The sequence below is a fragment of the Spermophilus citellus genome (assembly GCF_964194105.1).
Source record: "Spermophilus citellus genome assembly, chromosome: 3".
Taxonomy (NCBI): domain Eukaryota; kingdom Metazoa; phylum Chordata; class Mammalia; order Rodentia; family Sciuridae; genus Spermophilus; species Spermophilus citellus.
In genome coordinates, this window is record NC_138184.1 from 232,241,370 (window position 1) to 232,256,451 (window position 15,082).

The 15,082-nt window shown below is 47.1% G+C and overlaps 1 protein-coding gene and 1 long non-coding RNA gene across 5 annotated transcripts in view; one reads left to right on the forward strand and one right to left on the reverse strand.

The window, feature by feature from the left end:
• NCAPG2 (non-SMC condensin II complex subunit G2) overlaps positions 1–8,486 on the reverse strand; it is a 59,806-nt gene extending 51,320 nt beyond the window's left edge. For both annotated transcript variants that reach the window (XM_081285668.1, XM_081285667.1), the window contains exons 1-4: positions 8,349–8,486; positions 7,408–7,548; positions 5,739–5,855; positions 705–893 (exon numbers count right to left, since the gene is read on the reverse strand). In XM_081285668.1, coding sequence (XP_081141794.1) covers positions 705–893; positions 5,739–5,816 — 267 coding nt within the window. In that variant the 5' untranslated portion in view covers positions 5,817–5,855; positions 7,408–7,548; positions 8,349–8,486. The remainder of the gene's footprint in view (positions 1–704; positions 894–5,738; positions 5,856–7,407; positions 7,549–8,348) is intronic.
• Positions 8,487–8,524: 38 nt separating this feature from the next.
• LOC308644481 lies at positions 8,525–12,380 on the forward strand. 3 transcript variants are annotated; one of them, XR_014021017.1, is made up of 4 exons: positions 8,525–8,623; positions 10,388–10,436; positions 11,069–12,196; positions 12,290–12,380. It is a non-coding gene; the product is annotated as an uncharacterized lncRNA (long non-coding RNA). The 3 variants fall into 3 exon arrangements; XR_014021018.1 differs by lacking the exon at positions 8,525–8,623 and having other exon boundaries at positions 10,268–10,436; XR_014021019.1 differs by lacking the exon at positions 8,525–8,623 and having other exon boundaries at positions 10,268–10,436; positions 11,437–12,196.
• Positions 12,381–15,082: the final 2,702 nt, after the last annotated feature.

The window sequence follows — 15,082 nt, forward strand, 5'->3', positions numbered from 1 at the left end:
CTGGGGATGCCCCCAACAGTAGAGTGCTTGCTTACTATGCACAAGGTCCTGGGCTCAACACCCAGAACCACAGTTGGGCATGGTAGTGCACATGGGTAATCCCAGCGACTCAGGAGGCTGAGTCAGGAGGATTGCAAATTCAAAGCCAGTCTCAGAAACTTAGTGAGGCACTTAACAACTCAGTGAGACCCTGTCTCTAAATGAAAATTGGGGGGCTGGGGATGTGGCTCAAGCGGTAGCGCGCTCGCCTGGCGTGCGTGCGACCCGGGTTCGATCCTCAGCACCACATACCAACAAAGATGTTGTGTCCGCCGAGAACTAAAAAATAAATATTAAAAATTCTCTCTCTCTCTCTCCCCCCTCTCACTCTCTCTTTAAAAAAAAAAAAAAAAGAAGAAGAAGAAGAAAATTGGGCTAGGGATATGGCTCAATGTTTGAGTGTCCTTGAGTTCAATCCCCATTCCCCCCACCCATCAAAAAAAAAAAAAAAATCAGTAATGCACAATAAATACTGTATTTTTTTAATACCCCTTCAAAGGAGTAATTTTTTATTTTTAAAAGATAGCGTACCGGGGCTAGGGCTATAGCTCAGTGGTAGCACACTTGCCTGGCATGTGTAAGGCACTGGATTCAATTCTTAGCACTGCATATAAATAAATAAAATAAAGGTCTATCAACAACTAAAAAAAAAATAGAGAACATACCACTTTTGGACCATGATCTGTCTCCATACTATCTTGACACTGGACATCCACTAATTGCCACCCATCCACCGGGCTTTCCAACAACATTTCTGTTAGCAGATTCTTCAATCTTTGCCATAATTCTTCTTTCTGTTTCCTTGATAATTCATCTAGCAACTCATTTAAGCTGAAAGGGTCAGAGGCATCCTTCTGTAAAATAAACACAAAAAAATAAAAAGTTAGCTGTATATTCTTCAAAATGTCATCAAAAGAAAAGTTTTTTAACTTAGTTACAAAAGCATGGTCACACTGGGGCTGAGGTTGTGGCTCAGTGGTAGAGCGCTTGTCTCACATGCCTGAGGCCTTGGGTTCGATCCTTAGCACCACATACAAATAAATAAATAAATAAAAATTAAAGATATTGTGTCCATCTACAACTAAAAAAAAAATATTAAAAAAAAAAAGAGTAGTCACAGTCTTCAGAAGCCTAAAAGGAGAAAAGTATAGGTACTATCAATTAGAATGGAGTGAATTCTTCCTCTTGTTCTTTCCTAGGATCTAATCTTTAGAGTTTAAATTTCACCCACTTAGCAAAACCTTCCCCTCAAATGTTCACCAACTCCAGACCTATAATTAGGTCATTAAAGAATGCTAAACAATAACGACCTCATGCAGAATGATTCTACTTTCAGTTTCTGATGTCCAACCCCATGTGGACCCTCAAAATCATCTTCTACTCCTCCTTAGACAGTGATCTCTCCTTTAGCCAATGGGACCCTTTCAGATTTCCCCAACTATCCCCTGGACCCATTTCCTCTCACTCCAGGCAGAAGTCCCCACCTACTCTTCAATAGCGCAAATATAGATCATTGTCAAAAAGATACAGAATTGAGGCGGGCACAGATCTATCACTGCAGCGACTTGGGAGGCTGATACAAGAGGACTGGCAAATTCAAGGCTAGTCAAGGCAACTTAGCAAGATCCTGTCTCAAAATAAAAATTTTTTAAAGGGCTAGGCATGTAGCTCAGGGGTAGAGCAGTTATCCAACATGTGTGAGGCTCCAAGTTCAACCCCCAGAACCATGAAAAAAGAAAGAACTACAGAGTCCAGTTAAAGGGACTTACTACAGCCACTCTGGGACAATCTGAGGACCAATATGGTGACATTGCCTACCAAGTCAGAATCAACAGTGTACTATTACTTATACCAACTTAATAACAAATAATAACAAACCTTACATTAGTAGCAATGGCACGCTGCAGAGTGCAAGTGAACAGTAATGGAACATGCACAACTTTACCACCATTATCACAAAGACTCAGCAAGGTTTTCAAAGGTTGCAGAAATGAGCAGGTAGAAGTCTGCTGAGAAGCAGGTCATCTGTAGCGCCAACATATCCCCAAAGGCTGCTGATGCTTAAGAAGGGAAAACAGCAGCCCCAGTGCAGACTAATGTACACCAGCAACCCACACTGGACTGATGCATGCTCTGGTTCTGACAGTGCTGCTGAAATGGTGCAGAAACTGGATCTGCTCAGACATCAGACAGACAGAGGGAAGGGTTTTCTCAAGAGCCACAGAGAGGCACTCTTAAACCCTCAGTGCTATGGAAAGAACAGGCAGGTGGAGAGATACCCAAAGAGCATGTCAGCTAAAGGAAACACATGACTCTGGACTGGGCCTGGTTCAGGAAGGACTGCAGAGAAGGACACTACTAAGACAACAGTGGAAATATGAATATGTACTGCACAAAAAGGTATTACTGGAGTGTTAAATTTCAGATTTTGAAGATTCTTTTCTGTGTGTATTTGTGGTCCTGAAGATAGAACCCAGGGCTTCATGTGTGCTAGGCAAGGGTTCTTCCACTAAGCTAGCCCCTAGCACTGTTATTTTATTTTGACAGGGGTTCACAAAGTTGCTGAGGCTGGCCTTGAACTTGTGATCCTCTGGCCTCCGCCTCCTTAGCAGCTGGAATTACAGGTGTGCCCCACTGCACCCAGCTTGAGGATCTTAATGTGGTTATAAAATGGAATACTTTAAAAATATATACACTTAAATTTGGGGGTAAGGAGGTCTACAGCTGACTCAGTGTTTTCAAACCATGTGTGAACACAAGGCTGAGGACAGGTGGCAGCGCAGCCACTGGGAGGTCTCAGTGTGCTTGGAACCATTCTTGCCACGTCTCTTCAACTTTGCAGTTATTTTAAGAGGAAAGAGAAGGGAGGAAACAGGGGCCTTCCTCCCTCCTGATCCTGTAGGGAAGGGTCAACCTGTGTCCCCGGGCAACATGCTCCCGGCTCCACCTGGGACAAGGCCCCTGCGCAGGAGCTTTGTATTTCTTGTGGGCCTCATCACCTTCACTACTTGTGTGGAGGTGCATCTGAATCTGAGCCTCATGAGTTAGGGCCCACCTCACAGCTCCACCAATCATTCCTACCAAGGTCCACAATACCCAAAGCCACTTTCCAGTCCTCACTAGGCGAGCCCTGGCACCCTACACTGATACCCTCTCCTTACCTATCCCCCTCTGTCTGGGTGCTCCAGAGGAAGCGGCCCTTTTCCCACTTACAAGGTTCTATAGGACCTATCCTGGCTACAGTTCCATCTTCACCCCGTGCCTTCCTCCTTCCCAAGTGTACCCTGCCTCTCCATTACTACAAATCTCTAGGGTCCCTTCAGACCTCTGTCAGATGTCACCTCCTAGAGGCCTTCTCTAATCACCAAGCCCTCCTGCCCTTCCCTGCTTTGTAAATTTACATACTTAGCTTCTCTCCTTCTGCAACTGAAATATCAACTCCATTCAGGCAGAACCTCTGCTTTGCATGCACCATAGCTCCAACTCTCAGAGCAGTGCCTGGCACACAGAAGCACTTGACAACTCTGTTGAAGGACTGAATCCCCACCAATCCGGTGACATACACCTGTAATCATAGCTACTTGGAAGGCTGAGACAGAAGAATTGCCAAGTTTGAGGCCAGCCTGGACCACTTATAAGACCCTGTCTCGAGATAAAAAGTAAAAAACAGGGTTGGGTATGTAGTTCAGTGGTAGAGCATCCCTAGGTTCAATTTGCTGTATCAAAAAAAAAAAAAAGACTCCTCAGTGCTGTATCTTCCCTGTCAGAGAGTCTCCAAAGAGGACAAAACACAGGGAACAGTCAGTTTTCCATAACACATGTTTGGAAATTTATTCCAATGCTATCTATGTGTTAGGGAACTATTTGAGAAAAAATGTGAGAAATTTTATGAGCAAGAAACACCTGGTAAATGCAGAAAAGTGTACCTTGCTCAGTGGAGCCACCAGGATCACGCAAAACACATGCCTTGGGCACCTGGCAGCCAAGTCCATCACATCTGCCTCTCAGCATAAGTACCCCATTCACTCACAGGTCCCTCCACTTCACCACCCCATCCCCGGCCACACTGATTGTCCCTCAGGCTAGCAGTGTCTTTCTCTCTTCTCTTGTTCTCTTCCCGCACACAGGAGGGGCAGGTATGTCATGCAAGCATAGGCACCCACTTCCACTTATAAATTCCAATATTTGTTAAGGTAAAATGTCACACTTAGTGTAGTACTTATGTGTTTCTTAGTGACTTAACGTGCATAAAACTGCCATTTTAGTAGGTTCCAGTATTGTGGGGGAAAGGTACCAGGAGCACCTGACCACTGAGCCACATCCCCAGCCCTACTTTGTATTTTATTTAGACAGGGTCTCACTGAATTGCTTAGGGCCTCACTGTTACTGAGGCTGGCTTTTTTTTTTTTTTTTTAGTTGTAGATGGATACAATACCTTTATTTATCTTTATGTGGTGCTGACAATTGAACCCAGTGCCTCACATGTGCTAGGCGAGCGCTCTACCGCTGAGGCATAACCCCAGCCCGAGACTGGCTTTGAACTTGTAATCCTCCTGCCTCAGCCTCCCAAGCTGCTGGGATTATAGGCATGTGCCATACCAATTTTGCAGAATGCAATGATTGTCAGCAACGCCCGTGTAAACACATAGCAGAACTAACCGTCCTTGGAGAGGTCACCTCAAACTGACTTATGTCAATACTACCTTTCTTTTTTTGCACTGGGAATTGAACCCATGGGTGCTCTGCCCCTGAGCTACATACCCAACCCTGTTTTTTATTTTTTATCTCAAGACGGGGTCCCACTAAGTTGCTGAGGCTGGCCTTGAACTTGCAATTCTATCTCAGCCTCCCAAGTCTCTGGGATTAAGGAATGTGCCACTGTGCCTGGAAAGTCCTTTCTTTAGTTCTTATCAGATTGAATATGGGAAATTGTCCTTGTTACACAAAATGGTATTTCAACACTGAATTTGATGAAACCAAGCAACACATAACCTTACATATACCACTTTTATTTTTTTAACTATGAGCTACACAGGTACTTATTGTTAATAAAGCCAGCTAATTATAAACTAAAACTAACACTTCATTAGTATGAGGCATAATTCAGAAGTCCACTGAGATACCACTGGCTGCCAAGCAACACTGCACATGCTCATAGCAACAGGAGCCACTGGAGGAAAGGCACCTTGGAACACCTGTCATCAGGAAGCCACTGATGTGCTCCCAAGAGCCACTTTTACCTTTTGATTTAAATTGATGTTAACATGTATCATCAGTTCAGCTAACTGTGGTTTAGGAACACTGGGGTATGCTGTTTGCAACAACAGTCTTTTGGACTTTAAATACACATGTGTTGCACTCCTAACACAAAACACACAAACATCTATTGCCAAAGCCAAGAGGGCCTCCCCTTCCCTTCCACACCTTACACCTGCACTCTGGCCCTGCAGAACCTCTCCAGGTTCAAACTGCCTTCTCCAGTCCTAAGGGATCCCTCCGTTCGACTGGTCCTTTAACTGGTTAACTTCTGTTTATCTTCTATACTTAGCTCAGCCTTTTGAATCTAAAAAATTTGCTATCTTATTTAAAATAGTGGTTGTTTCCTAAGGATGATATAAATGTATCTCATTTAGGGACATAATAATTTTGGAACTTTATATTATAAAGACTTAACATCACAATAAAGCCAAACCACTTACGTCAAGTTGAACAAACTGCAAAAACTCTCCAACCAGCTCCTTAGACACTGCTTGTACAAACGTCTCACGCTTTTCCATGACGGATGAAACTGTTCAAATGGCATTTGTTTTGTAACCCTAATGGAAAACAAAAGCATACCAGAACTTACATTTGCAAATGTATCTTTTCCTACAAGATTTAGTTTGGTATTAAATTCCTGTACCACCTATGGTAGATAGTTTCTAAGAATACAAAATGCATAATAATCTGAAAAATGTTTTCTTCTCTGAGGATATTATCAACATAATATCAATAATGTCATTATCAGTTGTTAATGAAATTATCAACTAAGGAAAGAACAAATTCAAATGGCCCAAAGAAGCTCACCTCCTATCCCTTTTAGGGTTGAGAAGCCAGCTCAGGTAGATCTGAGTTAACTCAACAGCAGAACAGGTTGGTCCCCAATGATGAATTCTGAAGATTCTTCCTTTCTAAAGGGTCATTTTCCCAACAGGAGGATCCTACCTACAGTCTCTTATTATTCAGCATGAGCTTGTTATTCCAAGTGAGGACCAGGTGGCTCTGGGGACACCTGGAAACTTGTTTAGATGTGCATTAGGCATGCCCAACCTCAGCGCCCTCCTCCCTGCCCCTGTGGATTAGAGCTCAGGGGGACTCCCTGCACCCTCTTTCCTGCATATGGTTCCCCAATCAATCCTATTTATATTTACACCACTGCTAGCCACGCCCTACTCCAAATATGTCACCTAAAGATGAAGTAATAGCAAATGATGGAACATATTTGCAACAGAACCCCTCACTTTAGAAATGACAGGAAGATCAGTAAAAGAGGAGAGAATGGGAAAAGGAGGAGGGAAGGGAAAGGGGGAAAATGGGGGTGTAAATCAAATTGCTTGTATGTATTGTTTTGTCAAAATGAACCCAAATACTATGTACAATTATAATGCTCTAATAAAAAAGCCATAAAAATTTAAAACATAACTTGCATTGCTATAAATAGTGCAATATGAAAATTACTGGTGATACTTTTGAGAATAGGAAGTCATCTTAACATATAATCCTAGTTTTTAATTTCATCTTTTTTTTTTCAGTTTGTAGTTGAACACAATATCTTTATTTGTTTATTTTTATGTGGTGCTGGAGATTGAACCCAGGGCCTCGCCCATGCTAGGTGAGCACTCTACCGCTGAGCCACAACCCTGCCCTAGGTTTTAATTTCTAAAGTGAACAAACAAAAGTAGAATACAACCTCAGTCTGATAAGTCCCCACATATGTAAACCTACATACAGCTATCTAATCCCTCAACTCAAGTGGTTGAATGATGGGCAAAAACTCCTACAGACCAAGAAACTGAAGAGGGAACAGAGACTGGCCAGCAACAAGCTTGAAGAATAATAATTGTTAGCACCAATTCACCGCTTTAGAAAACTAAACAATCCAATAAGATACAGTAAGCACATGGAGTCACATGCCCCAGACAGGCAGATCTGAGACCCTTCCCTTTGACCTGATTCTTGTCACTTTTTCCAGTTCCAGGGCAGGGTCCTATTTGAGTCAGACCCAGATCCAGAGCTGGGTCCTTGCTAGGTCAGTCCCAGGTTCAGGGGCAGATTTTCCCTAGATCATCCCAGGTCCAGAGTCCTGTCTGGATCAGTTCAGTGTCCTACCTGAGTGAGTCCTGGGTCTAGTGTAGGGACTCTCTGGTCAGTCCTGGCTTCAAGGCTGGAGTCCTGCCTGATTCAGCAAGCCCAGCGTCTCTGGTCAGTCTGAGGTCCAATGTTGGAATCCTGTATGGCTCAGCCCTAGGACTAGAGTAGAGTATCTCTAGTCAGTCCCCTTGTCCAGGGTTGGGGTCCTGCCTAAGTCAGTCTTGGGCCCAGGCTGGGGTACCTCTAGTTGGTCCCCAGTCCACGGCTGGGGTCCTGAGTCAGTCCTGGTTCCAGGGTGGGGTTTCTCTGGTCAGTCCTGGGTCCAGGGGTAGTATCTCATCTGAGTCAGTCCTGGGTCCAGGGGTAGTATCTCATCTGAATCAGTCCTGGGTCCAGGGGTAGTATCTCATCTGAGTCAGTCCTGGGTCCAGGGCTGGGCCTGTCTGAGTCAGTCCTGGGTCTAGGGTGAGGCTTCTCTGGTTAGTCCTCTGTTGAGGGCTGGGATCCTGTCCGAGACAGTCTCCTGTCCAGGGTTGGGGTGCTATCTGAGTCAGTCCTGAGTCCAGGGTGGGATTTCTCTGGTCTGTCCTGGGTCCAGGGCTGGGGTTCTTCCGAGTCAGCCTCTGGCCCGGGACTGGGGTCCTATCTGAGTCAGTCCTGAATACAGGGTGGGTATTCTCTGGTCAGTCCTGGGTCCAGGGCTGGGGTCCCGTCGGAGTCAGCCCCCGGTCCAGGGCTGGGTGCCGTCTGGTCAGGCTCGGGTCCAGGGCCGGTTCCGCTTCCCGGTGCGGTCGGGGTCTCCGCGGCTACTCGCCCGCGGCCCGTCCGCCCCCGCACCCCAAATGCCAATCGCGGCCCCGGGCAGAGGGCTGAGGCAACCCGCCCGCGTGGCGCTGCCTGCTCGCCCGCCTGCCTGGGGCCGGGCCATGGACCCACTCGGCTACTCGCCCGGTGCTCACCTCGCCCCGGACCCGCCGATTCCCGCGCTCGGACCAGATTCAAACACACCCGCCGGCGCCCTAGCGCGCCCGCCCTCCTGCGCGTCATCTATGGGTGCTCTCGCGAGAGCTGCGGCGGAGGCCTCTGGTACCACCCACACTTCCGCGCGCGCTGGCTCTCTGGCCCCGCCTCCTGGGCGTGGCCTCGGGCCGCCGAGCCCGGTCCGGGTCTCGAGGCCATAGGGCGCACCCGGCCGGCCTCCGCGGCCTGTGCGTGCGCTGACGTCACCGCGCTGGTACGTGTCCTCCCGCCTCCTCGTCGGAGGACGTGGAGGAGGCGGACGGGGGCAAGAAGAAGGGAAGGAAGAGGAGGAGGAGGAGAGGAAAAGCGGGGTGTAGGAGAAGGGAGGAGGAGTTGGAGAAGGGGCAGGAAGGGAAGAAAGGAGTTGGGGGAGGGGCAGGAAGTGGAGGGGGGAGAGGCGGGAAGTGGAGGGGGGAGGGGCGGGAAGAGGCCTGGGAGGATTGAGGGAGGGGAGGAGTTGGAGAGGAGAGGGGCCGGAAGAGGAAGGAGGGAGGGGAGGAGTTGAGACGGGGAGGGGCCGGAAGAGGCGTGGGAGGATTGGGGGGCGTGGGAGGATTGGGGGAGGGGAGAAGTTGGAGAAATGGGGGCAGGGAGAGGGAGGAAAAGGTAGGAGGAAGAACCTGAGAGAAAGGGAGGAACGAGGGAGAAGAGTGGGAGCAGGGAGGATGAAAAGGGGAAGAGGATGAGTGAGGAGGGGAGGAAAGGGAAATTATGGCTGAGCAAGTGCAAGGGGACCTACAGGTGCGTTAGGAAGCCCATACCCCAAGAGGCTCTAAGTTCTTTGCACAATATTTTACTTAAATAACATCATTCTGCCTGTCATTGATCCGTTTATTTAATTTTTGTCAGCTAAAAGCTTGATTGGTTTTTCCAACTTTTGTTGAAAGCAGAGCCTTAGAAACCACTGGACTTCCCAGGTGTTTTACCCAGACACTTGGGGTCATTCCCTTTTCCTTTTTCTAGGAAATTTACCAAAAACCACTACCCAGGTACATTTGTGATGTCTGTTGCTCTTCGTTTGAAGGCATATTTGCCAATACAGTTTTTTAAAGTTAAAAACTCACTACTGGGTATAAATGTTTTTGTCAGACCTTGTACAACTACAGATTGAAATCACTAAATTTATAGGATATGTTCTAAATAACCCACTTGATGAATGCAGACCTCGCTGTCAAGCCAGTCAGCCAAATTACAGTTAACCCTGTCCAAAAAAAGATCTGGAAGAATATGAACCATTGAAAAATAGCACACTGCTATGGATTTTTAGGGTTTGTTTGGCTGTGGTGCATCCCCCCCTTGCAAAAAAAAAAAAAAAAAAAAAACTGGCCATGCAGGAATGCTCAAAGGTGAAATGATTAGATTATGAGAGCTGTAACCTGATCAGTGGGTTAATCCAATTGATAGAGTAATCATTTGAATGGCCTAACCTGGTGTTAACTAGGGCAGGTGGGCATGGCTAGAGGAAGTGGGTCTCTAGGGGATGTGTCTTGGGGATTATATATCTTGTCCCTCTGCTTCCTTGTTGCCTGTCCTAAGCTGCTTTCTTTCCCCACACCCTTCTGCCATGATGTTCAGTCTCACCTTGGGCCCAGAGCTGTGGAGTTGGCTGACCATAGACTGAACCTCTGAAACCATTAGCCCAGATAAACTTCTCCCTCTAAATTGTTTTTGTTAGGTATTTTGGTCACAGAGAGCAAAGCTGACTGTTACATTTGGATGTGAGGTATCCCCCAAAAGTTCACATGTGAGACAGTGCAAGAACAACGTTCAGAGGAGAAATGATTGGTTGAAAGAGTCTTAACCCAATCAGTGACTTAATCCTCTGATAGGGATTAACTGAGTGGTAACTGAAGTAGTAGGGTGTGGCTTGGCGTGTATATTTGTGTCTGGCCAATGGAGTCTCTCTCTGCTTTTTGGTCATCGTGTGAGATGATTCCCTCTGCCACACTCTTCTACCATGATGTTCGGCCTCACCTAGAACACTGAGGAGTGGATCTGGCCTTTTATGAACGAAGACCTCAGAAATTGTAAGCCCCCAAGTAAACCTTTCCTCCTTTACAGTTGTTCTGGTTGGGTCCTTTAGTCACGGCAGCGAAAAAGCTGACTAAAACACCAGCACAGGTTTGAGTGTGTCCCCTCTAGGAATCTGTGTTGCAACGTGACATTGTTGACCAGGCCTGGAGGGCACCTCCCTACTGGCCAGGATAAGGTACCCTTATAAGAGGTCTTCGGGGAGTCTGCCCCTTTGCCATTTTGCTCCCTGCCATGTGAGGAGAAGTATCCTCTTGCAAGTGGGACCCTTACCAGACAGGGAGCCTGCTGGTGCCTTGAGCTTGCACTTCTCAGCCCCAGAAGGGGAAGAAATAAATTTCAGTTTTTCGTAAATCACTCGGTCTCAGCTTGGTGTGGTGGTGCACTTCTGTAATCCAAATTACTTGGGAGGCTGAAGAGGGAGGATCACAAGTTTGAAGCCAACCAGCTTCAACCACTTAAGCCCTGTCTCAAAATAAAAAGGATCGGGGATATAGCTCAGTGGCAGAGCACCAGTGAGGTCCATCCCCAACGCTTCCCCCCATTTTATTTTAATAATGGACAAATTACAGAGTCAGGAATTGTATTGTAGCACAAAACACTAAGACAAGATGGTGCATCTTTTCAGATCCCCCTCCCTCCTGTTGGTGGAGGGGAGCCTGCCGCCCAGCAGACCACAGCCCCCATTTGCTGTAGTGACAGGCGAGTGCAGCCACTGCTGCAGCATGGGTCAGCGCCTCAGGCAGGGCCTGTCTTCCCAGGCTTTCTGCTTCCTTCCCAGGAAGTAGAGAGGGAGCCCCAGAAGCCAGCCTGCCCCCTCCAGAGCATGTCCTCCCAGCCCACCTCCTCTCCTGCTCCACCCTCCTGCTTCTGCACTCCTCCCCAGCTCCTAAAGCCTCACACCACATGCACTGCAAGCAGCCACCTGCCTTACCTGCCCTGTGAGGACACCCCACTCCTGGGCCACACTTTCTCATGCCCTAAGTGTCTGGGCAGGCTTTCGTTTTCGGCACTGGAGCCTAAAGGTCTTGATGAGACTGAAGTGGCACTGCCACCAGAGGAGCCAGTCCTGCCCAGAGAAACAATGTGAGCAAAATGCAGCTGGGTATTATGTAACTCAATACATCAAAAATATCACTTAAACAAGTAGTATAGAATGATGGGTGGACTACTAGGAAGTTGATGTAGCAAGGCATGGCGAGCCAAAGGAGACCCCCAGGTGTGCCACACTGGACATTTGAATCACAGCGGGGAGTGGGCAGGGATGGGGCAGCTGCCTAAGCAAGTGACCACAGTGTGCAAGACCTTTGCAGCAACAGGGGCTGTGTCTGGGGCTGCTCCTGCCACACGCCTGCCTCAGCCAGAGAAAGGCTTTGTGAGAGTCACCATGTTCCAGCAGACTCCAGACAGGAGGTGTTGGCCCTGAGTCCCCACTAAAATCAATGAGTTCTTTAAAGAGCAGACCTAGCTGGGCCTTCAAGAGCCAGCTGTGCCATCAACACAAACTAAACACTTGTCTCTCCACAATGTTAGAATTTGCTGAATGGCAATAAATTCACGCCTGCCATTTAGGGGCTACCATTCACTGAACACCTGCAGGTCTCCCGATAGGCAGGCAACTGCTGAATCTTTCATCCCATTCCAATATGAATTTCTGATATTGATTCTGCCGGTTATCGGTGACGAATTCAGCTTCCTCACATGTTCAAGATTTACATCCCCAAATGAAGGCTTTGTCCTCTGCAACCTTGTTATGGTGAGAGAATTCTATTATCTTCTTGGTGTACCCTGACATGTTCCAGATGCTGCACCATTTATTTAGTACTCATGTTTTCTGTTTCTCTCATAGAAGCACTCATCCCCAGATGACTTTACGACTGTTCTTCCCCAACCAGACTTCAATCCGACCTGACTTCTAAAAGGGAACTGCTTGCCCCACAGAACAGTCATTGTCCCTTTTCCTTACAGTAGTAAGGAGCTCCTAAAATCGGTTGGGGGTGTAGCCAGAATTAGACAGGCAGTCAGTATAGATGGGTAAACCGAGGCAGGTCAGATCACGGAAGCCAATTTTGAGTGAGTCTGGGAAGTTGGAGACTGTCCCCTGAGGGATTGAGATGTTAATTCCTTCAGAGCCCTTGCTCCACTGTTGCCAAGGTAACGTGTCCCAGAAATTGCCCCTCCCTGCAGGAAGCTATAAGGTTGTCCTTGACTGCTCCATCCTGCCCTCCCCCCTCAGCCCACCTGTTTCCCACCTTTTGGGCATCCCACCAGCATTTCCTAGGCTTACTCACATACTCAGAAAGGAGATCTAGGACATAAAGAGGCAGAACACCGGAAGAAGTCTGTCACCCCTTTTTAAATAAACCCGACTTCATATGCTTGCCTAGGCGTGCATCTCTAATGTTCAGATCCACCCCCCACCCTAACCCCCACTGATCTCTCAGTGACATCATTTACCCTGGGGTTAAAACATCTGGTCTGGTCATCTCCACCCTGATCTTTTCACCTCTCCCTCTTATGGGGTGAGGACAGCCTGCCAGAGGCTTCACTCTGAGCTTGTCAGGGTGGGGAGACGTGACTTGTTTGTGTCTCAGGCCATACTGGAGAGCTCCTTAGGTGTGCCTGCTGTTCTGCACCTCACGGGCCCACTCGAGGCAGTTTCAAACTGGAGTTTTAAAAATGGAGTTGCTAAAAAAATAAATAAATAAATAAATGAAAATGGAGTTGCTTAGGCTCAGGCCTAAGGCCATCCTTACAACAAGATGTAGGTCCATCCCCCAATTTTTTAGCTGCTTGCTTTAGGGTGGCTTCCTTCTTATTGGAGGCTAAAGTTTAGCTAAGTAATAACATAATATCTTTCCAGGGGAAGTCAAACACCTGGCATAAATTCTGAAACATCCCAATATATTTATTTAGATCCTCCAAAAATCTCCCTGAATTTCTTCTTATCTGTTTTACGTTGGGGGGCCCCCTTGATTTCTCTTCCTCAGTAGGTGATTCCATAAGGCCTTCTCTCATGGTAGAGATTGAGGTTAGGCCTGACAACACATGAAAACAAGGCACTTTCCTGATCATCTGTAATTTCCCAGTATGTCGACTAGTGGTCAGTCTACACACTGATTTGAGAGAGAAGCTCCCAAATGAGTGACGGAAAATTCAAGTTCTCTCCTTTATCAGAGAAAACTGTTTATCCAATATATTAGGGACATCTCCCTAAACTTGAGCTTAATTATAGTCCAGAAAACCTGTCTCTCATCACCTGGCTTTGCCAAAGTTATTTCCGGCCTCCTTTGGGAAAGTGCTAGGGTCCCCGTTTGCCTGTGCCAGAGACCCTGGGAGGATTCAGACTTAAGGGCCTTACTGCTTTCCTTCCTGCCACTATAACTCCTGATTACGAAAAACCCACGAAAAACAGAAAATAATTGTATATGTCTTAACCTTCTGTGTCTAATGCCGTCCTGTAGACTAAAGGAATCTCCAGAAGGAGATTTTTTTTTAATACATTAAGTACATCTGAGCACAGAAACAGTAATGGGAGATTTTAAACTGGCTGGTGAAGACTGACTAAGTGGACAAAGGGAACTGGATGTTTTCTTACTAATCATCCCATGTCTTTCTCTCAGTCCTACAATCTGAATTGCTGGTGTTTCTGATCTGCTAAGGAAGGAGAGCATTCAGGAGGGAATGGATGCAGGGGTGGGTGTTGCGTGGCCCACAGGAGGCAAATGTAATTGGGGCTTTCCCTCAATGCCATTCATCTATCAGTTACCCTAGATACCCCTTAGTGGGGTCGGGAGGGGATTCAAAAGAAGGAACCTTAGGATTTTTGCCTGAGTGTAGCTCAGGCTGGAAATTCCACAGTTGTTCCATACTCCTTCCTCCACCTCCACACATCCAAGGCAGATAGGGACTAGGATATGTGTACTCACGCCAATTGCTCTCCAGGCCTGGACAGAAGAGTAGGAAGTGGCTTCGGAAGAACCCAACATGGTCTGTATTGAACAGGTGATTGAGAGCTCCTAGGCCGGGAAACCTTTCACCTGACTCTTGAAGAGTGGTGGCTGCACTAACTGCATTTAAGTAGCCAACAGGTGCCCATCATTCCTCCAAAATGAAGGAGACAGAAAGATGCACCTCAAACAGATGTGGGGTGTGGGGAGAGGAGCCTACCTCGGTGTAGATCTCCATGGAACCTCCAAATATGATACCGCTGGTTATCGTTGACCAGTTCTGCTGCCTCACATGTTGAAGTCTGAACGTTAGAGAAGCACACCGAGGAAAGCATATGAAGCAGGGCTTATTTAAAAAGGGTAACAGACTTCTCCATGAGGGAGAAGGGGGCCAAGAGGTGAGGTGTTCTGCCCTTTTTATGTATCCTAGGCTTGTTTTCTTCTCCTGCCCTCTTCCCCTTGTCTTTCTCCTTCCTGAGTACATGAGCAAGCCTAGGAAATGCTGGTGGGATGGCCAAAAGGTGGCCACGTGTCCATGTGCTCCTGATTCTGTCACATTGTGCCTTCTGGTTTTACTGGGCAGATGGTGGCTGTTTACTTGTACAAATAACGTACAGAGTCATTATACTTTGGCTCAGGTATTCAGCATAGAGTAAGTAGTTCATGACCAAATACAAGTCTACAAAATGGAA